Source organism: Medicago sativa, chromosome 7 (assembly GCF_051527215.1).
Source record: "Medicago sativa cultivar Bolivia chromosome 7, Bolivia_mono, whole genome shotgun sequence".
NCBI classification, from domain to species: Eukaryota; Viridiplantae; Streptophyta; class Magnoliopsida; order Fabales; family Fabaceae; genus Medicago; species Medicago sativa.
In genome coordinates this window covers 87,159,492-87,187,375 of record NC_140755.1, presented here as the reverse complement: position 1 = coordinate 87,187,375, position 27,884 = coordinate 87,159,492, and the positions used below count along the sequence as shown (strand labels likewise).

The window sequence follows — 27,884 nt, the reverse complement described above, 5'->3', positions numbered from 1 at the left end:
ATCTGAAAGAGCAAGGTCAGCTGCTTCTGATTCCGATTCAGCAATCATTTCTGCAAGCAACTGAGATATAATGGCCAATTGATTTTGTACTGCACGACCTGATTCCATGAACCGTTGGTGTGATTCTTCCATGAACCGTTGGTGTGATTCTTCGTAAGCCATGGAGAAAGAGGAGTTCATAGATAAAAGCACCAATGTAATGTTCTCAAAATTGATAATGGAATAAAATGGATAATTGTGAATTGATTGTGAAATAAAAGGTAAAATGAATAGATTAGAACTCAATTAAAATTGATGTTCTTGGTATATAGAAACATTAAAGAAAAGATAGAAAAAGATTAAGTCTAAGACTTAACCATTACTCTACTAGAGAGTGCCAAAGGGAGAGATGAGAGACTTTCATCATTTTTCTTCATACCCTTTAGTGATCATCCTTTCCCTATTTATGCACAATCACTACCACATGTCCATATCTCAACCAATAATATTATGCCAAGTGTATTTCCTCAAATGTTATATTGAATCATAACACTGTCCTGCTTTCAACTGTAAGTAAAGTTTCATCAAACTATCACAAATCACAACTCTTTCATTGACTCATTAGTTTTTCAAGCATGATTCAATACTAAACTACATGATAGTTTATTAGTGCACCAACGTGTTTCATCAAGAATAATGTTACTTGATTATTATAATTTTATATTATTAGGGCATCAAAGTTAGATTTTGTATTGATCACTATGATTTATTATTATTAGGGCATTAAAAGTTAGATTTTCATTGACTCTTATTTCTTGTGTTGCATCAGTATTTTGAAGTCAGATCGTAATATTTACACTTCTGCTTGCTTGAATTTGTAGTTCACTTATGACTCTTTCCAACAAGAGGACGGGTCAAGATGATCACATTGATCGAATCAGTGGCTTACCATGCATTGACAGCATCCTAGCACACTTGGACATCAAAGACCTAGTTGGGACTAGTATTTTGTCTAAACAGTGGAGGTATAAGTGGACTAAAGCCCCACGACTTTGGTTTAGTGATGACTTTTTTGAAGAGTACGAGGATCTCGATGATCCAGTAGCTTATAAAATTATCACGGATGTTCTCAAGCAACACAAAGGGCTTGTAGATAAGTTTGGTCTTTTCATCTCTTATGACTACAGATTCGAGATCACAGTTGAACACCTCAGTACTTGGATTCCGATTTTGTCAAGGTGTATTAAACATCTCGAGCTTGTGAACTACTCATACGCAATATGTCTCGATCAAATGCCATATATTGTCCTCTCTTGCAAGGAATTGACGTACTTTAAGTTTTCCGGATTTGACTTGTCAATTCCACCTGATTTCTGTGGGTTTAAAAAATTGCTTGAACTTCACTTAGTGTTTGTTAGATTCGAGCCCGGTGCACTCGAGAGTCTTATTTCTGGTTGTCCGTTACTTAAACATCTTCATATTGCATCATGTGAAGATTTTGAATATTTTGATTTAGCTATTCCTACTCTCGAAGTCTTATTGATAGAATTTAATCCAAGTATGAAGTCAATTTGTCTCGAGAAAGCACATAATTTGATTGATCTTACACTCGAAGCTACTAGGGCTTGGGTCTCTGGTTTGATCAAAAGTTTGCCAAAAAACATTAAGAGGATTTCTATCCATCCGCCTCTCAATAACAAGGTTAGAAAACAACAACACTCTAAATTCTATATTTATTATTTTTCAGTTGGGTAAGATTCTAGTTCATACGTTAGTTTGGTAGATTTGATATGAAACAAAGAGCAAAATATTATGTTGACATATATATGGACTTGTTCAGGTTTATATTTGATTTTTTTTTTAATCACCACTTCTATCTAGCCCTTGGCCTCATGGTTTGATCTTTTATGTACATTTAAAAAAGATGCAATGTTAATTATTCATTAATGGTCCAATCCAATATTTATATTGAAAGTTATTATTTTTCACTTAGTTTAATTTGTTTGTGCATATCTCAAAATTTTGTTTTTTATATGCATAGATCCAGTATGCATATATCATTCCTCCCAAGCTGCTAAAAAACTCGTTCAACTCCATAAAGTATCTGAAATTGTATGGTCTGAATTTGAGTGATAGAGGAGAACTTTTGTATATTGTTAGTGTACTTGAAAGTGCTCATAGCTTGAAGTGAACATGAATATCTACTCTTCTTAGCTTCTTTCTTATTGTCGTATTTTGACTCTTGATTTTTTATTTTTGCTTTTTTATAATTCAGTGTTACAGCGATGAAGATACTTCACAAGAGCCCGACGATTCAGAGGAGGCCGACGATTTAGAGGAGTTAGAATCTTATGAACGTGACTATCGACGTTAGATCTTGCTCTCAGCATGCAATGAGTTTGATAGAGTTCATACTTGCATATGCAGCATCGTTAGAGGCTCTTACTTTTAAAGTTGGTCGTCAATATCCGAAATTAGACTCACCTATATTGTTAAGCATTTCAGAAGAATTGTTATGGATGAGACGGGCATCACAAAGAGCCCACGTTATGTTCTATTATTGAGAGTGTACTGGATTATATCTTTCAACACCACAGTTCTTCTTGGTGTCTTTGCTTTATTTTATTTTCCTGGAATAGATTCATATATGGTGTTGTTCTGGACCATTTGAGCAGTAAGTTTATCACCTGTCATAGAAATTGCATCTGCTGTTGAATCTTTAGAAAATTTTGGCTGTGATTGATCCAAATATCAAAACATATGTTTTCATGTATTTATGATTATAATAACAGTTTATCTGAATTGTATGGTTTTATGCAACTTGGTTTTAAACTTCTCTTGGGATAAAAAAAATTGTTAAGTGTTAGATTTTATAGAAAATTACCAGTGTTGAACATATTGGACATTGTGTGTTTGACGATTTGTATATTTGTATGGCTTTTATATCATATGTTTGATTATTAGACATGATATATTAGCTACAGGTAGGGCTATTAGTTTAAAAATCTTTATTTTTGGAATTAGAGCTATTAGTTATATGACACAACTGAGTTGGATAAAATAAATCCTCTTGTGTGACTGATATCTTGCCTACCTTGCTGTTTGTCGTAGACGAAAGTGTCTCGTCGTCAGACATGATTCAAACTTTGCCTTTGTTTCTGTTATGTATCGTAAGCTCTTGATACCATAACAGAGATTGATTTGTGATGGAATGTCTTGATTTTCATTGAGTCTTTTTCTTATGGAAAATGATATTTAAAGGGAAAGAATATCAAGCGAAGCATTTCACGATACAGTTGGCACATTATGATTGCACTGGCTTTCCTTGAATTCCGCCAAGTCCCATGTTTTGCGCTGTACATTAAATTTTAACTAAGGCAATTGTGATTCGCGATGCTATCGTGATTTATTCTCTCGGGAGATATAACATTCCTCTTTTCTTACATATATACCCAAGTACAAGGCTTAAATACAATAGCTAATCATTCAAAATATATTTGCCTAATAATAAAGTCAGTTACACCTAAAGTGATGGTACTGATGTTAAATTAGAGATATGTACAGCAGGTGCCATAATGTATTGTTATGACAATATCTTCAAGATATTATTGGCAATTAATGGCAAGATATCAGTCTCAATAGAGTTTGGATTATATATTGCCATTTACAACTATAGTAGGAGGCGTAGTCTAAACTTTATAACTATCAATGCCAATTTATTCATTCATCTTATTAGAGATGTAGTTGGTTAGTATTATTAAAGTCGGAAATGAACTTTTTCAATTATCTCTGGCACTATTTGGTTATCTGATGATCTAATCTGAGTGCAGATACTATGCATGTTTGGAATCACAGTAGGTTTGACAAACTTATGGTGTCGTGATTTTCACAAATTCACCGCAAATCCAAATATGCTATTAATGTACTTTTATTTTCCTCTTTTTGCTTGAATTTTTAGTTCCCTTATTACTCTCATCAACAAGAAGGTCAAACAAGATGATCACATTGATCGAATCAGTGACTATTACCATGTAATGTGGCAATATTAATCTTCTCTTGTAAGGAATTGACTGACTTACCTTAGACTTAGCGGATTTAACTTGTCAATTCCACCTAATTTTTGTGGCTTTAAAAGATTGCTTGAACTTAGCTTGGAAGAAGTTAGGTTCAAGTCCAACATCAAGATATTTATGTAGATGTTATCCACCAAAAATTATAAACAATACATTGTAGAGCAGTCTCAACCGTGTTCAAGAGAGAGGAACACAAAAACATGTCCACTGGCTACTCTTTTATTCTACACAATTCCTCCCATTGTCATGACACCCACAAAAAGAACAAAAAAACACACTTTCATTTTTCTCAGTACCAAAATGGAGGAACCCACCTTCCTAGTAACCATGTTAGTGCCCTTCATATGTAGAAATGACCTCAATAGAAGTCATCAAGTGACAGATTCTCAACAGAGCCAAATGTTTCAATTGATCCAATTCTTGAGTAATTGGTCATTGATCCACCCAAAAAAATCAAGTGGTGAGTCATTTGAGATGGTTGTGTCATATATATAAATGACATGCTTGTATCATTCATTGCAGGATAGCTACATCAAAGCAACTTTTGTTCACCTCATAATCATCAACAAATATATGATTGATTGTATCATTAGCTTCTTCCATATACTCATCTTTGCCTGTAGTAATGCATATGACAGGAAGAAAAAAAATACATTGTTAAGAGCAACAAAGAGTGACAGTGGTAAAGAGGCAGAGTGCCCAAAGCATTGTCTAGCATGCCTTATTTATGGCTATCATGAAATACACAAATTCGCAAATGTAAAGGCTCTATGTACCACCAATAATCATCAAGTATTGTAACTATAACACCAAAGATTTAGGGAACCAAAAGTAGGAGTTTTCAGCTTCCAAGGACTAGACATTGACTAAGATAAAGACAATCTATATTCAATAGTTCTTGTGATCACTCAATCAAGTCGATGTAAGTTTTTGGACAGAGATCAGATGACTCAAGTGACTTTCGCAAATTGGGAAGTTAGAATGACCCGATCTCTATAAACAATCGAGATCCCATCTTGAAGTGACCGTTGACCCATAAAATCGACTTTCTTAATTCAATGAGTAATGTATATATGATATAGTCAAAGTGAGCGTTGAATAATAAAATCGACTTCCGAAATGAGTAACGTATACATGATATTGTTGACCTATAAAATCGACTTCCGAAATGAGTAGCGTATACGTGATATCGTTGACCCATAAAACGTGATATCGTTGACCCATAAAATCGACTTCCAAAATGAGTAGCGTCTAAATGATACCGTTGACCCATAAAATAGACTTCCGAAATAAGTAACGTATACATTGATATAGTTAAACCAAAAAGACAAGGTCAAACAAAATTCTATAAGCATTACTTCTACTTATGCTTCGTACAAACACCGATGAATAGTATTAATTAACTTTGTTTTTTTTTTTTTGAAAAAATAAAATTAATTAATACTATTCATAACTTTGTTATCAAATTAAATATACATATATATAAACTTTACTATGAATGAATAAACATTATTTTGGTCATTGCCCGTGGATCCACGAGGCAAATTCCGTACAGACATAGATTCTGCCTCTTCTAGCACTGAATTAAAAGCCTCTTCCTTTTTCCATTGTTATACATATTATTACTTGGATGCACAGTTTTGTGACACAATGCTGCTATACTAGTACAAGACATACACAAGTTTGAAAATCGAAATGTTTTGACTTGTGTTTAACAACTTCGTTTACTACACAATTTAGTAAGTACCAAATATAATATTTTATCAACAAAGGAAAAAAAACTCAATATTTCCTTCTGTGAATGTTTTGAATATGTCATTTTTCTGCTCAAATTCTTATTTCTAGCATTTGATCAAGTTGTGAAGTCAATTTTTTGTCTCAAAAGCACACAATCTTATTGATCTTACAATCATCACTAATCTGGACAAGGTATCTGGTCTGATCAAAAGTTTGCCAAAAATTCAGAGATTTTCAATGAGATGATATTTCAGACTCAAAATGAATAAAGTTAGAAAACAACATCAATATTTTTAGTATATTTATTATTGTTTAGTTGAATAAGATTTTCGCTCATATGTTAGTTTCGTAAATTTGATCTAAAACAAAGAACAACATAACATTCATTGACGTACGTAGGGACTTGTTCAAATGTATACTAATTTGATTGTGTTTAACGCCACTTCAATCCAGGGACGGATCTTTTACTGTATATTTAAAAGAGAAGCACCGTTGAATTTTAATTGATAATCCAATCCAATATTTACATTGAAATTTGTGTTATTTTACACTTGTAACTTTGTAAGTGTTGTTTATGCTTATGTTTTGTTGTTTGTATGCACAGATGTTATTCCTCCCACTCTACTAAAAAACTCAATCAGCTCTTTAGAGTATCTGAAATTGGATTATGTGAATTTAAATGAAAGACAGGAATTTTTGTATATTGTTAGTGTACTCAAAAGTGTTCCTAGCTTGGTTGAACTTGATACACATGTGAACATGAATACCTATGTTTCTTACATTCTTTCTTATTGTCGTATTTTGACTCGATTTTTTATACTTCAGAGTTACAGTGTTGTAGATGTTACACAACCGTGTCACCCTTCAGAAGAGCTAAAATGCAACAGTGGTGAATATCTACCTTAAACCTAGCTCTTATCAACATGCAATGAGTTTGAGATGGTTCATACTTGCAAATTCCACATCGTTAAAAGACTCTTACTTTTAACCCTAGTCTTTGGTTAAAAAAAAAATCAAAGGTTGAACATTTCACAAGACTTGTTATGGATGGAACGAGGATCACAAAAAGCACACATGAGATTCATTTACTGAAAATGTATTGACAACTTTAAGACAAATTCAATATGCATTTTGTCTTGCTTTGAATTAAAAAGACAAGGAGGCTGCAATTTTTTTCCTCTAGAGTCTGCTATAGTTTTTTTTACAGAGTTTGCTATTGTGTTAAAAACTATCAAACAATTTTAGGACAGAGATAGAGCCTCATAAATTTAATGTCTTTGAGAATTTTCAGTTTAAAATATTGTCTTCATCTATGTTTCTGATGTTATGTTCTATTTATGCAGTATATTCATATTCCAACACAACATTTATTTGGGACCTCTAAAAAAAATAAAAATATTTGGGAATTGGGGAGTCAAATCCACCAAATTCTCACTTATGACACCGAATCATATAGAACCAATGAGGTTGGATCTAACAGAAAAGAGTTACACTTTCACAACATGAAAATATCAATGATTAGTGTATGCCAGTGCCTCAAATAGATTGCCTTCAAATGAAGGAAACTTATAAAGGGAAAACGGTGGGATTAGAGTCCGGTTTTGAGCATTAAAATTCCAAGTCAAGTACTTATCCTATCAATAAATAGTTTAAGTGTATCCCCAAATTTCAGAAACTACCCAAACGCTCAATCTCCTTCCAAAGCCTCTTCATAGGGTTGGGCATTAATTACCTAACCAAGATAACCATGTTAAACAAGTAATTTAACAAATATCCATGAATGTGTTGAATGACTAGTGATTATTTCAAATATTGAAAGGATCACAATAGGGAAAGAAATACTATTAATTTGCTGATTTCAAAGGAATGGAAAAATATATATTCAACCCTTGATAGTGTAGCTATGCGAGTTGAGCTAGGCTTGTGGTACGTATACCCTCTAACAGTATACCCTTTTTTTGGGATAATCGTATAGACATGTTTTAGTACGTAGAAATTCAGACCTCTAATTATCTTTTTTCATTGACAACTCACTGACATTAATTCTAAACTCTTTCACTTCCCTTAGGATGCAGGGCACTAAAGTAATGAAATCAATTCAAATGCCGACAAAAATTGACAAAACATAATTTTCATTGTATAAATCATTTCTCCTTCCTCCAACTGGGGGAGAAAATCTCAACCTGTATAACAGACCTCTCTCAATGTGTGTGAACAAAAATAGAATAGGCCACTACAATTACAACAATCGCACCCAATCTGCCCAAAATAAATAGGAAAAGAATAATGAACAGATAGAAAAGTCTGCTTTGTATAATTCCTACACTAACCCTACAGTCTATACCTGAAATTTACACAAGCGCTTGGGTAATGATCGGGAAAAACCCCATGAATCCTGAAACAGGAATGGCCATCATGACAGCCAGAAGTGCTTCTATCATTGTCTTTCTTTAAAAAAAATCTCCAGAATTCAAGTATCAGACCCATGTTCAAAATAATTTTAATCTCTGGCCATGGCAAGGAGTCAGTCAAAAACTAGGATGTAAGGAAGTCAGTGTCGGCGTCAGCGTCGTCATGATAGGGTGGAGATAACGGTGGGATTGCAGAGGGAATCGAATCATCTATAACCTCCAAGATTCTTCTTGCAATCGCTTGGGATGCTCCACCAGCATCAATTTTTCTAGAAGATAACATTTCTGATCTGGCATTCCTAGTTGAATTGCTACTCTCAACAGATTTTAAAAAATTGTCTTTCGATATTGTTGTCTGAGCAGCTTTTGCAATCACAGAGCTAAAAACGCCAGTTTCCCTCAAACTTTGAATAATGGCCTACAAAGGAAATTTTATGGAGCAAAAGTTAGACGTTCTCTAATAACTATGTCAGATAACAGTATTAATTGCTTGGAGAGAAACCATAAAGCATTTGAGGTAAATGAACTTACCATGGGAGCATAAATGCGAGTTAAGATGCCTTTCCTCATAAGTTTCATGTTTAGTGTTTTGTCAGTCCACACAATTCGTTCACGATACCTAAATGAAAGAAGAAGAAAAAACCAACTTGAAGACAAATTTTTATGCATTTTTGCCGTGCTATAAATTAAAATGTGAAGGAGGCTGCTATTATGTTTAAAACTATCAAATGGTTTTAGGATAGACTACAAACCACACAAGTTTAATATGTTTGAGATTGTTTCATTTTAAAATATACGCTTCATCTATGTATCTAATATTATTTTCTATTTATATTGTAAAATATTGAGCCAACCCCGTTTAGCGGGATAAGGCTTGGTTGTTGTTGTTGTATTGAAAATAATGATGTCCCAACATAATCTTTATTTGGGGAGCCAAATTCTCACTTATCGCAATATCTGCCGGTGAATCATCTAGGAACAACCTGAGCTCCTCCACACAGATTTGCAATTCGTTCCGACACGCAGCTCATGATAAAAATTACACCTAAAAATGTATATAATTCCATAAAGTAGTAGACTATGACTGTATGGACCGACCACACCGACATGTACGAAACAAAAAGTTTAACGAATAATTTCAACACTTCCAGGAAAAATTATATCTTTAGTTAAGTAAACAGTTTAAAGTAATTATTTTCATACTTCTGAACTTACCATTGAAGCATTTCTTCCTCAGTTGCAGTTGAAGCAATGATGAAAGCCTACACATCAGCCAAAGAACAAAGTAGTCAGAGACTATAAATATTTTTACACAGTTGCAATGTCAAAATTCCCTGTCCCCCCAACAAACAAACCCAAAATGTAAATTTGCGCAACTTCACAGCCCAGTATACTAGAAAGTGAAGAACAAAAACTGAACACCATTGTCTGCAGTTTAGCCTTCAAGGGAAAAAGAGGCGACGGTGTTTAATGAATTACTAGTACCAGGAAATAATTAATTATTAATTACAATGTTAAGAAATGAAAAAAAAAACTGAGGGAATGACATATAACCAACCATGCACAGAAAATAACTAAACATGAATTACATTCTGATTTCACCAGGAAACCTGAGTTCAAGGCCTAACACAAACATTAAGATGCAAAAACTGATAGACGTAAAGATATTTGGAAAAGGAGAATGTAACTGCAGATGATAAGATCCTAACAACACTTCAAGAAGCTAGTAGTTATTAATTGGATATAGATGCAAGGAGAGCATTAAAGAGAATCTATAACTTACAGCTCTGTCAAAGTCCAGCATGAAACATCTTTTTACATCTTCTTTTGTAGGTTTGCAGCCACACCGATCACGTCTTGAAGTTAAATCAGAAAATTTGGTATAAGTGTAATGCAAAACAGCAGCTTCTTCCAACTTGATCTCACTGTTAAAAGATTTGGCATACAAATCAGTGTAAAATATGGATTAAAATAATGCACTCTTCACTATTTATACATTTTACTTAAAATGACATGGAATTAAATGTCAGCACCTAGAGATAAAAGACAGCCTACTCAGGACAGCATAAATTACCGGCAAATTGGAAAAACCATTCAATACAAGATCAACAGTTAGCAGAAAACTTGAAAAAACCATATGCTAACTTGCATGATATGAAACCAACATACCCATAAATTTTTGTGTGGTTAGCCTAGGTCTACTAGGCATAGTCATAAACTCCAAAATACATACAGATTCAATAATATCTCCCCTAAATAGTAAACTAATGTTGTAGTCAATATACATACATAGACACATACATGATTGTCAGACGCATGCTCATATTAATTAACAGTGTGCATTATCAACGTACTTAGGTGTCTTCATATAGTTGTGCCATCTATGTGCACCATTAGGACGGAGATGATCCTGAACCCTAGCAGCTGATTTCCCATTTCCATAAGTAAGAAAATAGTTTGGATTGCCACGAGTTGCGTCTTTGTAATTTCCAAAATACACATCCTTCGGAAGGTGATCATAGTTCTTCTTGAACATTGAAACCTATGACAACATTGTAAGTTAAATGTGTAATTAAATATACTAGGTTTTCAAAAAGAAAATAGTTGAAAGAACAAAAAATAACAATAAAATGGCTATGATACACGCTAAAAAATGGATCTGCAAATAGACACTTTCAACTTTTGGTTTAAATAAATGAAAAAAAAAACATAGAAACTACCACAGCCACATTACAAGGTTGTCAACAATATAGCTGTATCCAACGATTCCAACCAAATACCAGAAATTCATATGAAAATGTGTGTGAAGCAGATTGGTTTATGTTTATATACTTTTTTATTAGTAAACCCCAATGACTTTTGTTCCTAAATGACTGAATCGCATAATTCCAACAAGCTAACTTCTACTTCATCTCTCTTCAGACTTCCATGGACATCATAAAAAGGCTGTTGTAATGAAGCATAAATACTAAACAGTGTGTAAAGTCAGCCAAAGATATTTTGTTACATTGCTTAAAAGGTTCATTGTAAAACATGTACAGAACTCTCGAGTGTGAATGCCTATGGAGATACACTTTCACATGTCGGTCTAAAATGTGTGCAAATTTTTTGATTATATCACTTCTCGAAGAGTAAGCCTTTAAACAAAATCAGTAATTCATGTTCCGCTTTCGGTACATATTTAATTTTTCCGAAAAAACATATGGCACGACAAAGGCAACAGCTAACAATCCAGTAGTACCGAAAAAGAAAAGAAATCAAAAACAAAAATTAAATTTATAAATTATAATAGTCGAATTAGCTGTTAGAAAACTAAGAAAATCTATTTAAGCAAATACCTCGCTGAAAGGCTCCGTGATATCATCTCTCTCAACACTGCTTTCCTGAAGCAAATAACATTCCAGCATTAAGTAATATTTATCAACGAATATAACATAGGCTACAAGATCGCAGTTAAATAAAACTCCTGAACTCACATAATTTGGAAAAATAACCATGTCAACGTTTCCAGGCACATCAGATAGCAACTGCCTCATGGAGTATTCCTGTGTTCCTGCTGGATGTATCAGTTCATCGGTGTCCAGATGGATGATCCAATCCATGCCAGAATCCTGAGTAAAACAATATTATAAATATGACATTAAGATCTTAGAAAGATAAATTACTTTAAAAAAAATGTATGCTAGTATATTATAATAAACCAATCAAAGAAATAAAAATCCATACCCTTGCCATGACAATTGCCATTTCCATGTTCAAAGATTGCTTTACAAACAACTCATAGTTACAAGGTTTGTAGAAGAAGCTTGACAACCAAGTTTCGTTCCATATACGGCTGGTACAAAACAAAATTCAAAGTGCAAATAAGGTATTAATCAACCTATCAAAATAGTTTGCGGTATTATGGGGAGGTAAGAAAATTAGCACATAGTATTAAAATCATGTGTCACGGTATGAATGAATATTTAAATTATAAAAACCCACCAAGTCCGATATCTTAAGTTGTAAAACGAAATCCCAAGAATGGATTTTATACTTCGAACTAACCTGATGCCACGTTTGGTACACTGTTTAACATACACGGATTATATCCCTATATCCCAATTTATTTCATATAAGGAGAGCAATTCACAATACTTGGCTCCCACCAATGTGAGACGTTTTTTTTTTTGCAACTAGAAAACTTACCACTGCTCTAAGGCACAAGGCTCACTTCCATAAGATTATTTTTAATGATCAAGGTTATATCTTAAAATACATTAGAATATTGTGATAAGATCAGATATTTATCACAAGATTAAAAAATGTAAGAGTCATTGCCATCCATATGTGACCCTAACATGGTTATTATTAGACAATCAAAACACAAACCTCTGCCAATGATCTGTTCTAAAACAAAAAACAAGACATGGTCTTTGGAATTTGGATAGTAAAGCCAAACCAAATCCAGAATGCATGTGGAACTTTAAATCCGCGAAAGCACGCTAGCAATGAAGTATACTTAAACTACTCAACATTATTCATTCAAATTACAAAAGAAAAAAATAAATAATCCACACTTTAAATCCAGAATGCATGTTGATTAACTAAAGGCACGGTTACCAATGTAAAAAACAGTCACCTGCTCAACAAAGGAAAAACAAAACTTTTGAATTGAAGAAAGAAAAAAAAAAAAAAAAGAAAAAGCATATACCTTTTAGCTTGTTGCTCCTCTAATTCTCTTGTTCTATATATAACTTTAACCCCCTAACAAAAAATCATCATTTTAATCAAAGTTCAAAACTTGGGTAATACTAATAACACAGTATTGTCAAATAAACCATTTCACATCAAAATGAATTCAACTCACCGGAATGGTTTCTAAAACTCTAGATACATTAGGCGACGCAGCTTTTCCTTCAACAAAAAGTAAAAAACTTGAAACTCCCATAACTTTATGATAATAAATCCATGGTAGTGTCTGCTCCAAACCCGCAGAAGTACTCGTAGTTATACATATCTAAAACATAACAAAAACAATATCAAATCAACCAGGTAATCGGGCTCAGACTCAAGTGGTTAATAAGCTCCACCTAAAGACAAATCATTAGAAAAAACCCCATTTATTTCAATTCATTCTGCAATAATTCTTGGTCATATTTTTTTACTTATAAAATTCAAATTCAAATTCAAACTCAGAGAAATAAATTCAAATTCATAACGAGACAGGTAAAATCTAAAATCACAATTCCAAGATGATGAATTGAATTAAATATAAAACAAAGACGATTGGATGATTATAATATAAAGAATTAATCAAAAATTGAATCTGATAAGGGTTTAAGAACATAAAAACCAAAGATAGATCCAAGGATAATGAAGAAAACGACAATGATACAAACCTTAGGGGAGAGATCGGAGGAGAAATCAAGAGTCCAATCACGAAAGTAAGGAAAAGAAGGGGAATGAGTATTGCCGAAGAGACTTGAGCAATCGGAATGTGAACGAGGTTGTGATCGTTGTTGAATGTGATCGGAGGTTGACATACCGGGGAAGAGGTTTTGATCGGGTGACCAACGGGTGACGGGGTCGGTGACGCCGCCGCGCCATTGGAGGAGGAAAGCGAAGGCGGCGAGGGTGAGAGGGAGGATGGTTAAGAGAAGGAGGAGACGGGAGGTGGAGGAAGTGGTGGGGGGATGTTTGTTTGCACCTGCCATTGTATGGGAGGTGCAATTAGAAGAAGGGGGTGAATTTGGAGAAGAATGATGGTGGTGTTGTTGTTGTTGTTGTTTATATATGAAATGAAAATTGAAATTTGTATCGTGTTGATGAGGGAAGAAGGAAGTGAAGAAACTGAAAGCGAGTTGAGAAAGAAAGAAAAAGAGAATTTTCTTTCACAAAACAACTGCTCAATCAATGGAGCCGTTTTCTCGTTGGTATTTCAGTTCCATGTTATTCAACTCAACAACACAATTTAATAATATTCTTTATCTTTATTCTTTTTGGTCAAAAATATATTTTAAGACACACAATCAATAATTATTATTAATATTATTTCAAAAAAACTATATTTAATTTAATTTAATTTAATACTAAAATAATAAGAAATCAATGATATTATACTAAAAAAACATTCAACGATGCTTTTATTTTATTCTTTTTTTTAAATGAGTTTTGTCTATTCAAATATGGCTTTTGGTCTTCGTAAAATAAAAGTATTTTTCATGAGCAATGCTATGGTCACTCACTTGAACACTCTCCAACAAGCACTCTCCTAACCTATGGAGCCACGTGTCCATTTTTTTAATTTCTTACCTGTGTTACCGGCTTTGAAAGTTGAAAAACTTTATTTCATATTTTTTAATTTTTTATGATAAGGAACTCAAAGGTCATCTTCTTCCCACGCCACTGCTTTCAAAGTTCTCTTCTCTCAGATTTTTTTTTCTATAATGGAAAAAAAAAACTACACAACTACTACACAGCCACAAGTTCACAACTATAGATTACAATCTCAGACTATCCTTTTCCAGATTTTATAACCACAACTATTTTTTTCTCTCAGATTTTATTTTGCTACTAAAGAAAAGTCTGCACTTTGTCTCTTTTCCATACCATCGTTCTCACTTCTCACACCATAGAAGACATATACAAGAAACTGGACTTGCATCTTCGATTATTTGTAAACAAAAAAGACAACCACAAACATTAATCACGCTGGTTTCCATTAATTTTATTTTGAAAATATCATCCAACCATTCAAACTTTGCATCGATTCTATTTTTATGGCTTCCATTGTTAAGGTAGATATGGAAGATAGCCAAACTGTATGAATTGATTGAGTTGTTTGTGTTTGTCTTCAATATAATGATGGTATTAATAATAAAATTTAAAAAATCAAGATAGAAGAAAATGTTGGAAATCTCTTATGTCTTAACCTGCTCAGCCGGTCACTAGGTAAATAATAAAAAAGAAGACCAGCTGGCACCATACATTGAGAGAGTGTCTAAGGGAGAGTGTGTGAGCAACTGTCCTTAGAATTCCTCATTTTTCATTCAAATAAGAGTACACCCTCCGGTCACAAATATAAGCAAAAATCCATGTTTTAGATTCATTCAATAAATGATGTATGTTGTCTACAATAAAGACTACATACATCATTTATTGAATGTATCTAAAACATGGATTTTTGCTTATATTTGTGACCGGAGGGTGTATCTTTACATTAATGAATTTGTCATGTTAGCGCTACGTGGTAAATAGTACACATTCAGCAAGCGTCATGTAGCATCAGACTGCCACCTAGCATTTTAAATATAGACCTTTTTCAAAAAAAACAAAAATCTTTTGCAAAGGTATTTTTCAAACAAAAAAAAATACATGAACCAAAAGGTAAGTAAGTTATATTTCCAGAGACCTTTCAAATATTTAAGCCTTCTTTTTTTATAAGCACGTTTTTTTCCATCCTTTTTTTATTCTAGATAATATTTTAAAAAAATGAAGAAAGGAAAACTATTGTTAACAACGATGGCATTATAGATTTTTTTTCAAAAAAAAAAAAATGATGGCATTATTGACAATATATAAATGGGTAAATAGTGTTTTTCTCCCGTGTAATATAGGTCATTTCCGGTTTTCTCCCCAATAAAATTTTCAGTTTGATTAGCATCCTTGTAAAACTTTTTTTCCCAGAAAACACCCCTCCTCCATCCAACTCATCAAATGTGCATATGTGGCGCTGACTTGGTTTTTTTTTTTAACTGTCCACATCAGATAATTTTCGCAAATAAAAAAATCCAAAAAAACAGAAAAATATTCAGATTTTTTATCAAAAAATTAAAAATCGAAAATAAAAAAAACAAATATTAAAAAACAATAAGATTGTTTTAAAATTTTCAGTTTTTTTATTTGAAATTCAAATATTAAAAAAATCAGAAAAAAATAGTTAAAATTAGAAATTTTCAGTTTTTTCGAAATTAATTTTTTTTTAAAGATTCTGGAGTTTAATTTTCAAAATAAAAGGTTAAAATTAGAAGGAAAAAAAGTCAGATTTTTTTCCAAAAAAAATTGTTTTAAAATTTTTTCTACAAAATATTCTGGAAAATATTTTATTTTTAAAAATCTGGATACAAATTTTTTAAAAAATTTAGAAAAAAATTCAGATTTTTTTCGAAAATCTTATTCCAGATTTTTATAAAATCATTTTTTAAATTAAAATTTTGGAAAAAAAATTATTTTCTAATATAAAAAATATATAAAATTTGGAAAATATTTTCGTAATAAAAAAATCCTGAGTTTAAAAAAAATTCCTGAATTATTTATTTTCAAAATTTAATTTTCAAATTTTTTTTAAATTATTTTTATTTCCAAATCTATATAAATGAATTTATATTATAATTTTTTTAAAAAAAAAATAGGCACAAATGCCACGTGTACCCTTAAAAAAATAAAAAATAAAATTAATTATACAGTCAACATGCCACATAAGCATATATGCACAGTCAGCATGCCACACAGTGTACCACGTCAGCAAATATGCACACTCATATGGGGAAAGGGTGTTTTCCGTAAGAATTTTTTTTTTTTTACAAGGATGCAAATCAAACCGAAAATTTTATAGGAGCGAAAATCGAAAATGGCCTATATTACCGAAGTGAAAAACACTATTAACCCTATATAAATTGATTTTGTGATTTATGGTTTAAATCTTATTTTACGACTGTCTCAAAAAGATTTAAATCATAAATCATAAAATCAAATTATTGTCATTGAACTGACATCTATTGGATACAAAGTTCGTCTCTTTTTTTTTCATTTAAACTTTTTCCTCATAGTTTTTTATTCAATGAAATAAATTAATTGAATTTAATTCTAATTTTGAATTTGAATCAAAACAAATTTAGTCGATTCCATAACTCAAACTTAACATATCAATTTTAATTGAAATCAAAATGTAATAACTAAAATAAAATTAATAATATTCAATGTTAGAATTTTGTCCAAACTTTTAAATTTAATTTTCGTAGAGGTCGATTACATGATCGTCATCTAAGAAAAATTAAGAAGAAAAAAAACAAGTACTCATCTTTATGCTAGGTAAATTTGGATCTTAGGTCAATGATGTTATTTTTTTTTTTTAGGAATGAATTAAATGAGCCACAACAATTTATGTTTAGGAAATATATTTTTTAACAAACTTTAAAAGTATTTTTCCTCTTTCAAAAAAAAAGTATTTTTCCATTTTCTTTTTACTGTGGAATTTGACCAAAACAGCTTAATCTAAGTTTTATCCATATTAATATAGGAGAAATGTTAACAAGTGTCATCAAAACATTTGTTAAGAAGTTTAAATAAAATTGTCTTGGAATAATGCATTCATCACATTAAAACTTTTTTCTGAAGAATCACATTAAAACTTTAAAAAGTGATATTTTCTATATAAAATTTACCAATTATTTCTATTTTTGAATCTTTAACAAGTGTTTTAAGGATACTTGTTAACAAGACCCTTAATATATTACTATCTTCTTCGGTTAATGTAAGATTTCATTGATTGTATTAAATTTATTTATAATTAATACTGTTTTTTAGATTTACATTTAATGAAAAAAAATTGATTTTTCTATCATATTCTTTATTGCTAATTGAAAAAATATTCAATATATTTTAATAGCTTGATTAATAAATAAAAAAATCATGTAGAAAGAGACATGATAAACTCCCAAGAAAAGACAGGTGTGGTATTGAGACGGCATTGTAATTACTTATTTTTTTGGTAGGTCGGCACTGTAATTACTCATTAGTGTGGGATTCATTTGTTCATTTAGTTTATTATGTGTGTTTGGAGCATGTGATTGTTAACCTCATCTTTCTGCTGTATTTTTGTTTTTTTGTTAAAAAATGTCCGGTTGATTGTTCCCATATAACTTTGTGGTATCTGATGTGTAGTTTTCATCTTGTATGATGTAGATATGTTTAGAAGGTGTGAAGTATTATTATTGGTGTGGTCCTGTGGTTATTGGTATATATGGTTATAGTTATATTATATTGTAATATTATTATTATTATGCAAATGTGGTAGGTCCGTTGAGAATTTGAAATGTCATCTTATTACTCTTTTATATTTTTGTTGATCGAGTCTCTTTCAAATTATTTAATCTTTTGTCGTTAATTATAGGTGGAACAAACAATTAATTTCATACCAAAATCATTACTCTCTCATTGATTTAATCGCTGAATTATTTAAATCAACTAAAAAGTCTTAAATTTATAAGAATACATCAATTTAGGTAACAGGAAGACCGAATAGTTGGATGTGAATATAGTTTTAAGGAAACGATACGCACCACGAACTGAGTACCCTGCTAATGGCTCTAGATTCCAACACCAGTAATCCGCATTATCAACTTACAATGACACATTTTGAAGTAAAATCCTACAATCCTCTACCAGCCCCTCCACCCATGCCAACAACCTACGACGCCACTTCCACGCCTCACCACCCTAAAGTAAACATGTCCACAACCGTCAACAACTTATTTTCAGACAAATGAAACAACCTCTAAAACGTATCTCTTAAAGGCAAATCCCCTAACCGCCGGTCCGTCCAAAAAAAAATGTTATCACCTCAGTTTGAAAGTCGAAAAATTAATTCGGTTAAGGAACCAAAAGTCAAATGATTAATATTTGCAGTACAAATTTGAAAGGGTTAACGAATTCAGAGATCAAAACTTAAGTAACCTCTATTTGCAGGACTAAATATATAAATGAACATAATAATAATAAAACTTAAACACCTTTTTGGTCTATTATCTTTATTTTGGGGTTCATATTGATCTCTTATTAAGAAAAATATGCAGATAGGTCCTTTATTTTTGTTTAATTGGTACCACATTAGTCATTTTAACGAGAATTCATGGTTTTGATGTATGAGATCCATGCGAATTTGTGTCAGATCCATCCTTTGCACCATTGGTCAACGATTTCAAAAAGGAAGCTAATGAGATACCTTGTGAATTTGACATGTTAGCTCAAAAGATAATAAGATTGCTCGCAATCTCTAATTTAGGGTAAAGAAGTTGTGGAAAAACGGGTTCCAATGAACCCTAATTTTGATTTATAGGAGAATTGATAAAGTGGAAAGAAGATAATACTTACTTACTTATAAAATCTATTTACGGGTTAAATATGTTTTTGGTCCCTATAAATATGTCAACTTTTCGTTTTAGTCCCTCTAAAATTTTCCTTCAACTTTTAGTCCCTATAAAATTTTCAATCTTCACTTTTGGTCCCTCTTTTAAAGTAAACTCATATGTAGAATTCATATTTTTTAATAAAATTTTTCAGAAAAATTCAAAATATTATAAGAATCACTCCAAAAAAAATTTAGAATTTTTTAACATAACGTGAATTTAATGAGGTTTTATATTTTTTACGGTTAAAAATTTATATTTAATTTGTGTTTTGTTAAAAAATTCTAATTTTTTTCAGGAAATTGTTTTAGAATATTTTACACATTTCTGTACAATTTCATTAAAAAAATACATAAATTAATTTGAAAATAGGGACCAAAAGTAGTGATTGAAAATTTTATAGGGACCAAAAGTTGAAGGAAAATTTTAGAGAGACTAAAACGAAAAGTTGACATATTTATAGGGACCAAAAACATATTTAACCCTAAAATCTATTTACACATATTTTTAAATAAGGAACCAATATAATCCTTAAAATAAAGATAAAGAATCAAAAAGTTGTTTAAGCCTAATAATAATCCAAAAACGTGTCACAGTTTTAAAGATTGTTACTTCCCTTACTTGAACATGGTTATTAACGTGGCAACACAACGACCTTAACCAAAAAAAGATACAACAAGCAAAAAAAACATAAAAAATCTTACTGATCCATTTCTAAAACGCTTCGTTTACTCACTCAAATTTGCACTGGATGAATGGTTTTCTTTTGGTAGTAAATTAAATTATGGGTCATGTTAACCAGTGCCCCCGGGGCACTGGTTAAGGAAGCAAAGATAGTAATATTTGCATTGATAGTTGTGCAATCAATGCATTAAAAGCTTAAAAAGTATCTTTTTTGACTTAGAATTTCTTCTTTTAGCATCCTTAACCAGTGCCCCGGGGGCACTGGCTTAACCAGTGCCCCGGGCACTGGTTAACATTTCCCTTAAATTATTTATGCTTCGAAGGAGGAAGCTAAATGATCAACTTATATTTGAAAAAGAGGAGAGGAAAGGGACATGGTCACATCGACATGATCCTCTACAAAACAAGGAAAAGCTCAACCTGGTTCTTCTGGAAGCAAGGTAAGTAAATCAATTTTATTTTTACAAATTCTCTGGGTGTGTTTTGCAATAAGAAAAAAGTTGGTCTGTAAGAACACCGTGCGACCACCCCTGTCTGAGAACGATCATCTACAGCTCAAGATGATGTCATCTCAGCCGTTAATCACGCTCTGATCGCACGGTTGTCATTCACAAATTCTCTGGGTGTGTTTTGCAATAAGAAAAAAGTTGGTCTGTAAGAACACCGTGCGACCACCCCTGTCTGAGAACGATCATCTACAGCTCAAGATGATGTCATCTCAGCCGTTAATCACGCTCTGATCGCACGGTTGTCATTCACAAATTCTCTGGGTGTGTTTTGCAATAAGAAAAAAGTTGGTCTGTAAGAACACCGTGCGACCACCCCTGTCTGAGAACGATCATCTACAGCTCAAGATGATGTCATCTCAGCCGTTAATCACGCTCTGATCGCACGGTTGTCATTCACAAATTCTCTGGGTGTGTTTTGCAATAAGAAAAAAGTTGGTCTGTAAGAACACCGTGCGACCACCCCACCCAGACAGCGTGTGTCTGAGAACAATCATCTACAGCTCATTTTTACAAATTCTCTGGGTGTGTTTTGCAATAAGAAAAAAGTTGGTCTGTAAGAACACCGTGCGACCACCCCAGACAGCGTGTGTCTGAGAACGATCATCTACAATCACGCTCTGATCGCACGGTTGTCATTCACAAATTCTCTGGGTGTGTTTTGCAATAAGAAAAAAGTTGGTCTGTAAGAACACCGTGCGACCACCCCAGACAGCGTGTGTCTGAGAACGATCATCTACAGCTCAAGAAGTTGAGGTCATCTCTCAGCCGTTAATCACGCTCTGATCGCACGGTTGTCATTCATCATCCAAACGTTTGTTCCTGTCTCCTTAGAAATCAAGGACACAGTAGTACGATCCTATAGAACAGATCCTGTTCAAGTAAGGTCGTGACAAATCCTCCACGCGTGTGTTTTATAAACACTTGAGTTGTGCTTGTTTCAAACGATGTGGGACTAAAAGGTTGTTTCTGTCCTGATGTATGTAACTCGCTTTCAATATAAAAATGCTTCTGACTCAATACATGCATTTATTTTTTGGTGGAAGAGTTATTTATATGTATGCAAAGAAATTAGTAGTAATGTTTAAGGAAAGTGACATAAATTTTTATGATTAGGGGACTAATGGGATGATTTTAGCTCTGCAATTGCAAAGGAATTAATATTCTTAGGAAAATGATATCTGTCGCGAGAAACAGGATTGTGAAAGCATCGCGAAGGGACGAGTGGATCACATGGCAAAATAGTAATGCTAATTAGCATCATGTTTTCCGGCTAGAAGAAAAATTAAGTGATTGCCGAGAAATCGTGAGTCCTTTGCGAGTGTGTTTATCGCGATAAATAGCAGTTCTCATTTTCTTTTTTCTTTTTTTTTTTTTTTGCCAGGTAGCCTAGTGGCTAGAATTCACCTTATAAGGTGAATAAGTGGGGTGTCAGGGGTTCAAACCCCGGCCCTGCATATAATAATAGCAGTTCTCATTTTCTTAATAAGTGTTCATTTGTATAGTAGTTTAAAATTCTCAACTGATTCTGTAATTGTAAACCAGCAAACAAAGATAGCAGATAAATGTTTGGTTTTTATGCAGGAAAGAAAACTAGTGCGAGCGGAGAAGAAATTGTGAATTCTGATTACTCCTTAGTCCATCCTAGTTCCTATGGCAGTGGCAAGCAATTCTAAGTCATGGAAATTTCAAGTGCTCTTTAGTTTCAGAGAAGAAGAAACTTGCAACAAATTCACTGATCACCTCTACACAGCATTTAAAGGAAGCGGCTTAACAGTTTTCACAGACGACAGGAAACTTCAGAGAGGGGAAGTTTTCTGTCATGGTGGTTCTGTCTCCTGACTCCACTTCTTTGCGGTAGTGCTTGTATGAGCTACTTAACATCCTCTGATTTCAAATCCAATTCAGTCGTTATGTTTGCCCTGTCTTCTACAATGTGGATCCCACCTATGTGAGGCACCAGCAAGGGTCTTTTGCACAGGCTTTTTCTAAGCATTGCGAAAGGTTTGGAGATGACAACGAAAAGGCTCAGAAGTGGAGGGAAGCCTTGAAAGAGGTTGCAGACCTGTCTGCTGGAGCTCCAAGGCTTCAGTAAGTTTTATCATATCCCTATTCTATTTGATATTGTTAATTGGACAACTTTAAAGTGAGTAATTAGTCAAGTGAGAAAATCAATTATTGATATTTTAACCATAACCACCGATAATTTGTCAAGTTGGCGCAATGTTACAAATAGATCATCGACAGCCAGCTTTGGAGTGTTAGGCTGTTAAATTAAGAGAGAGAAATTCCTCTTAATTTAACGCTCTACATCTGACTGCACTATAGAGCGATTGCTTTTAGTACTCTCTTCTATTTGTTATAAATTTATCAGAAGCTTTTATTATATCATGCAGACAATGAGATCAAAATAATCTCATTTTTGTCCATGAACTATTGGCCTCTAACCTACTACCAGTAGCTAACTTGGTTGTAGGAATGTACAAGTCATTGGTGAGATAGGGATAGCGAAATGCTTTGTCTTTTAGGTTCATTGCTTGAAGGACTGTGGACCGTACTGAAGTCGCATGCTGAGTATACCGAGCCTCTTGGTCGCCATAGGCTGCGATACCATTAGGCAGGTAAGGTCAATCGATTAAGCTTCACATTTTTCATAAGTCCCAGCAACGTGGCCACGATGGCCATAATCTTAATGGCCGTTGATTCCCTACAGTAACAGGATCCCTCTTGGCCATGCACCTTACCTTGGCCATGCACCTTCTAGTTATATACTTGTGCAATAACTTTTTTTGTGTCAAATTACACAAGCGGGTTATCAGAAGCGGCACAAAAATCCTTTTGGGGATACTTGTTTTAAAATTTTAAGACAAGAAATATAATTAACATAACCTTATTAATCAAGTAGTATAATAAAAATATTGCCAAAAGTAAGATGCTATACAATACAGATATAGAATGAAGCCATACTCAAAACAGGTCTTCACTCATGATGGTTTTGTTCCTTGATGATTATTCATGTTAAATATTAGTCATTTAAAATTTTCGTTATAGTTTGAAACAGAACCCGCTGGAGAATTTTTCGCAGAGGTATGGAAAAGGTTACAACCCAAATTGTCTCGCTATGACTGTAAACTGGTTGGAATTGATTCAAGGATAAACAACATGTGTGCACTTTTAAGGACAGAATCTTAGGAAATTCGCTTTTGCGGGTATTTGAAGACCAGTATGAGAATTTCTAAATATCTACATCAAACTCCAGATTTCACTGGAATTCCAAATCTTGAAAAGTTGGATCTTCAAGGCTGCATAAACCTAGTTGAGGTTCATGCAGCCTCTTGGACTTTTTGAAATGTTTCATGTGACATTAAAAGAAGATTGCAAAATCTTAAATTTGGTCCCTATATTTGGTTCATTCTCTCAGGGAGGTGATGCTTGTGCAGATATATTATCAAGACTTAGAGCTGAGTAGCATGAGGTCTATTCCTTCCATGCTTATCCTGCATGTTCAACTTCCTTGCATGTTAGGGCACTCTTGGGACAATTTGAGAGGACCACAGTGGTTCACAATAAGAATCTCTTGAATACCGAATCACACAATCTAATGGGGGTAGCAATAATAATAGGGTCTAGATTTTCTTTGGTAAATGTCCTTTTGTTTTCTGGCTACAGGCTAGTATTTGTGTGATGCCATTTTTACATTATTTTTGCTGTGTGTGAGTATCCTCTACGCGCAACTACAAAGACTAATCTATCGAATTGGGTTGAATTGTAATGGGTGACAAAAATATTATGCTAAAAGTTACCTTTTGCGGTTTATTATACAAAAATGATTTTTGTAGTATGTTGTTTTAATTAAATACAATTTATTTTGATTGTTCAATTAGAAAATCATCCAAGTTACTTAGGTGTGTTTGTTCACAAATTCATCTTTTTCAATTTTAGCAATGCACAATTTGTTTTGTTTTCGATGTAATATACCGATTTAAATGAATAAATATCTTATTTTTAATAATAAAAAATCAGTAGTTTGACTAGTGATATCCATTGACTTTGAATAAAAATGAAGAAAAAAAATGATAACTGACATTATTCGTAATTAGATATTTGAAATTAGGGTTAAATATGTTTTTGGTCCCTATAAAAATACCAACTTTTTCGTTTTAGTCCTTCTAAAAAATTTCTTCGATTTTGTCCTCCAAAAGTTTTCCATCTTCAATTTTGGTCTCTCCTTTCATGTAAACTCATTTGTAGAATTCATATTTTTGAATAAAATTTTATCATATTATAAGAATCTCTTCCAAAAAATTAGATTCTTTTAATGAAAACATGAATTAAATATAAATTTTTATATTATTGGAAGTTAAAAATTCATATTGAATCCATGTTTTGTTAAAAAATTCTATTTTTTTAGGGATTTTTATAATATTCTAAACATTTATGCACAATTTCATTAAAAAATACAAAGGCTACACTTGAGTTTACTTAAAAGTAGGGACCAAAAGTGATGATCAAAAATTTTATAGGAACTAAAAGTCGAAGGAAAATTTTAAAAGGACTAAAACGAAAAAGTTGATAAATTCATCAGAAAACATATTTAACACTATAATTTATATTAACAAACATACTAGTAAAATGCATATTATTATTTTGTGCTCGTAAGCCTAAGTCAGTTGGTAATAACAGTGCATATTATATGCAGAGACGGGGGTTCGAACTCCTGACACCACACCTCACGCATTTACCTTAAAGGTGAATTTCTTTCTAGCAACTAAACTACTTAAAAAAAAATACATAACTAAGGATAATTATCACAAATAGTAAAGACATTTATTGTCATGTGAATACAGTTCAATTGATAGCTCTATTAACAATGGAATGTATGGATCAGAATTGGAACCCCATTCTTCCTATTTCTTCACACATGTAGTGTGTGAATATAGTCACTAACTTATTTGAAGAAAAAAAAAAGACGCTACTTGGTCCCATCCAAAACCAAAGTAGGAGATGTGATTCTCATCTATTATCATTGTAGTGCATGGCCCATAAGGTTGCCTTGTGAGGGTGATCACACCGACAACTATAGCAACGAGCAAAAAAAGGATCTGAAATCAAATTATTCCATTGCTTGGAGACACTTTTGAACCTAAATAGAGACTTTATGGGAAGATACACAAGAATTTCCCTTATGACAAGTTCGGGCAAGTCACCATTGTTCGGCATCACTTGCTTGTTATTGACTTCATATGCCATTTGAGAACCCTCTTGAGTGTCTATTCTTCTCTCCTTTACCAAGTTGTGACTATACTCCCTTCACTCTTGGATTTATAGGTTAAATTTATGTGCATTTACTATTTTTTGGTAGAATTGTGTTTACTATGAAGTAAGCATTGACCCCTAAGTTAGGATATAATAAATCAATCATTTAAATCCATTTACGAGCATATAACTTTTAAATTAAATTTGACCCAAACTTTTTTTCTTTTTCTTTCGTAACAAATAAAATAAATACAATACGATTACGGAGTCAACGGAAACGTCAATTTTCTTTTTCTTTCATAACAAATAAAATAAATACAATACGACTACGAAGTCAACGGAAACGTCAGTGATATTCAAGCGGTGGTTCACATTACAATAAAGACTAACATGAACAAATTTCTTTAGATCACCTGTTAGAGAACCAATATAAAACTATTGTATTGGAAGTTGTTAATTTAATTATTTAAAAAAAATTAAAAACAATATTTTCAACACAACTTTTCCGTTTGAAATTCTTAACATACATTCTAAGAGCCCATGTTATAAGCATTGTTCAACAAACCATAAGATTGACTTTACATTTAAAAGCAACAAAAGTGAAGATTGATTTTAATTGAGAGAGGATGAATAAAATTATACTCCCTCCATTCCTTTTCTTTTGATGTTTTAGCTCTTGACACAAGTTTTAAGGAGTAATTAAAATATATAAATATTTGTGTGTTTTTTACTTAAATGTCCTTATTTATCATTAAATTCACATGTGATAAACCAAAGGTCATAACTACTTTAATAGTTTATTGTGTTTTCCAACAAGGGTAAACTTGAGAAAACAATAATAAATTCACTAAAACATCAAATTTTTTGGAATATAGTTGAAGTTCTAAAACATCAAAAGAAAAGGAATGGAGGGAGTATAATTTTTGTTTTGTTAAATGAAACGGGAAGGAAAACAAGGGCAGTTTATAATTACACCATTATAAATGGACACAAATGAAAGTAGTTGAAGTTGTGACTTGAATTGGTTAAAGATACTAAGAGATTAAGATTTACATAACTTAATAATAGTTTGATCTATTATTGGTAATTAAGAATTGTTATGTTATCCATTTAAGAAAAATAAAAACTTGAAAGGAAAAGAATAATGTAAGATAACTTATTCAACATCTTTGAATGTTGGTATTACGTTATGTGACTCTAGTGTTGAGTTTATGCATAGACAAACAAATGAACAAACAAATAAGACAGTTTTCAAATCCTAGTTGAGTTAGTATCCAAATCCTGGTTGATATACCAAATTGTATTAAACACATTTTGATTAATAAAATGATATAAGTTTATTTCTCTAAAAAAAACATTTTAATATGTTTGGTTCCCTTTAATTGAGGAGTGGCAACAATCGGAAGAGATTGTGTTTTTAACCTTTTTTTGCATATATTTTCTCTTAATGCCTAGCTAAGAGATGAAATACATGTATTTCACAACATACTCATAATCAAATAACATTACGATTAATTCATACAAATTTAAAGCCATAAAAAGAGAGAAATATTGACAGTTCCATGCTACCAATTATAGAAAACCAAATACATTAGAATTTAGAAGTATAACATTTCACTCAATGCTCTACTTTAATCCTTAAATTTAGTACACTATGGGTACTGTAGGAGTATTTTTTTAATGCATTACCAAATGACTAAGCTCATCTGGGTTTCCTCTCAATTGAGTACCCATGTGGCTCAATTTATGGACCTGAATTCCTTGAAGTACATTATTATAATAATACAGAAAAGAGCAAATGACGGTGGCGTCTGTTATTTGCTAAGGCCCTAGGGGTGAGATGGGGTTTACAGTAGCTAAACCAATTTCAGGACTGCTTTGCAGGGAACTCTTTGGACACCACAGTAGAGTCTTTTGAATACTGAATCCCACAATCTAGTAGGGGTAGCAAAAACAATAGGGTCTAAAGTTGTGTAATGCATTAGATTAGATGGTGGAACACATTGACCAACAGTCATATACAGTCAAATCAACAGTAACAATAGTGGTAACAGTAACGGTAATAGTAAC

At 32.4% G+C, this 27,884-nt stretch overlaps 1 protein-coding gene, 1 long non-coding RNA gene, 1 other non-coding gene and 2 pseudogenes across 5 annotated transcripts; 3 read left to right on the top strand and 2 right to left on the bottom strand.

Moving 5' to 3' along the window:
* Positions 1-867: 867 nt before the first annotated feature.
* LOC146909739 (F-box/FBD/LRR-repeat protein At1g13570-like) lies at positions 868-2,728 on the top strand (annotated as a pseudogene).
* A 2,443-nt stretch (positions 2,729-5,171) lies between these two features.
* LOC146909738 (uncharacterized) lies at positions 5,172-6,881 on the top strand (annotated as a pseudogene).
* Positions 6,882-7,904: 1,023 nt separating this feature from the next.
* On the bottom strand, positions 7,905-14,103 carry LOC146909737 (glycosyltransferase-like At2g41451). Its single transcript, XM_085727268.1, has 11 exons — positions 13,582-14,103; positions 13,050-13,199; positions 12,894-12,946; positions 11,927-12,035; positions 11,677-11,811; positions 11,539-11,583; positions 10,555-10,742; positions 9,984-10,125; positions 9,416-9,462; positions 8,732-8,819; positions 7,905-8,618 (listed from the first exon to the last, which is right to left on the bottom strand). The coding sequence occupies exons 1-11, from the start codon at positions 13,894-13,896 to the stop codon at positions 8,325-8,327; spliced, it is 1,566 nt and encodes a 521-aa protein (XP_085583394.1). The 5' UTR covers positions 13,897-14,103; the 3' UTR covers positions 7,905-8,324.
* Positions 14,104-20,384: 6,281 nt separating this feature from the next.
* LOC146909735 (uncharacterized) lies at positions 20,385-24,385 on the top strand. 3 transcript variants are annotated; one of them, XR_015019486.1, is made up of 3 exons: positions 20,385-20,492; positions 22,143-22,649; positions 23,610-24,385. It is a non-coding gene; the product is annotated as an uncharacterized LOC146909735 (long non-coding RNA). The 3 variants fall into 3 exon arrangements; XR_015019485.1 differs by lacking the exon at positions 20,385-20,492 and adding an exon at positions 21,176-21,864; XR_015019484.1 differs by lacking the exon at positions 20,385-20,492 and having other exon boundaries at positions 21,176-22,649.
* On the bottom strand, positions 21,239-21,449 carry LOC146909736 (small nucleolar RNA U3). The gene has a single exon (XR_015020736.1). It is a non-coding gene; the product is annotated as a small nucleolar RNA U3 (small nucleolar RNA).
* Positions 24,386-27,884: the final 3,499 nt, after the last annotated feature.

What these genes read in the sequence shown, in the direction of transcription:
- LOC146909737 (XM_085727268.1), bottom strand. Translation starts at nt 13,896, where the DNA reads ATGGCAGGTGCAAACAAACATCCCCCCACCACTTCCTCCACCTCCCGT. An exon ending in TGCTGGACTTTGACAGAGCT is followed by an intron (nt 9,463 to 9,983) that starts GTAAGTTATAGA and finishes GCTGATGTGTAG; the next exon opens with GCTTTCATCATTGCTTCAAC. An exon ending in GAGGAAGAAATGCTTCAATG is followed by an intron (nt 8,820 to 9,415) that starts GTAAGTTCAGAA and finishes TCTTTCATTTAG; the next exon opens with GTATCGTGAACGAATTGTGT.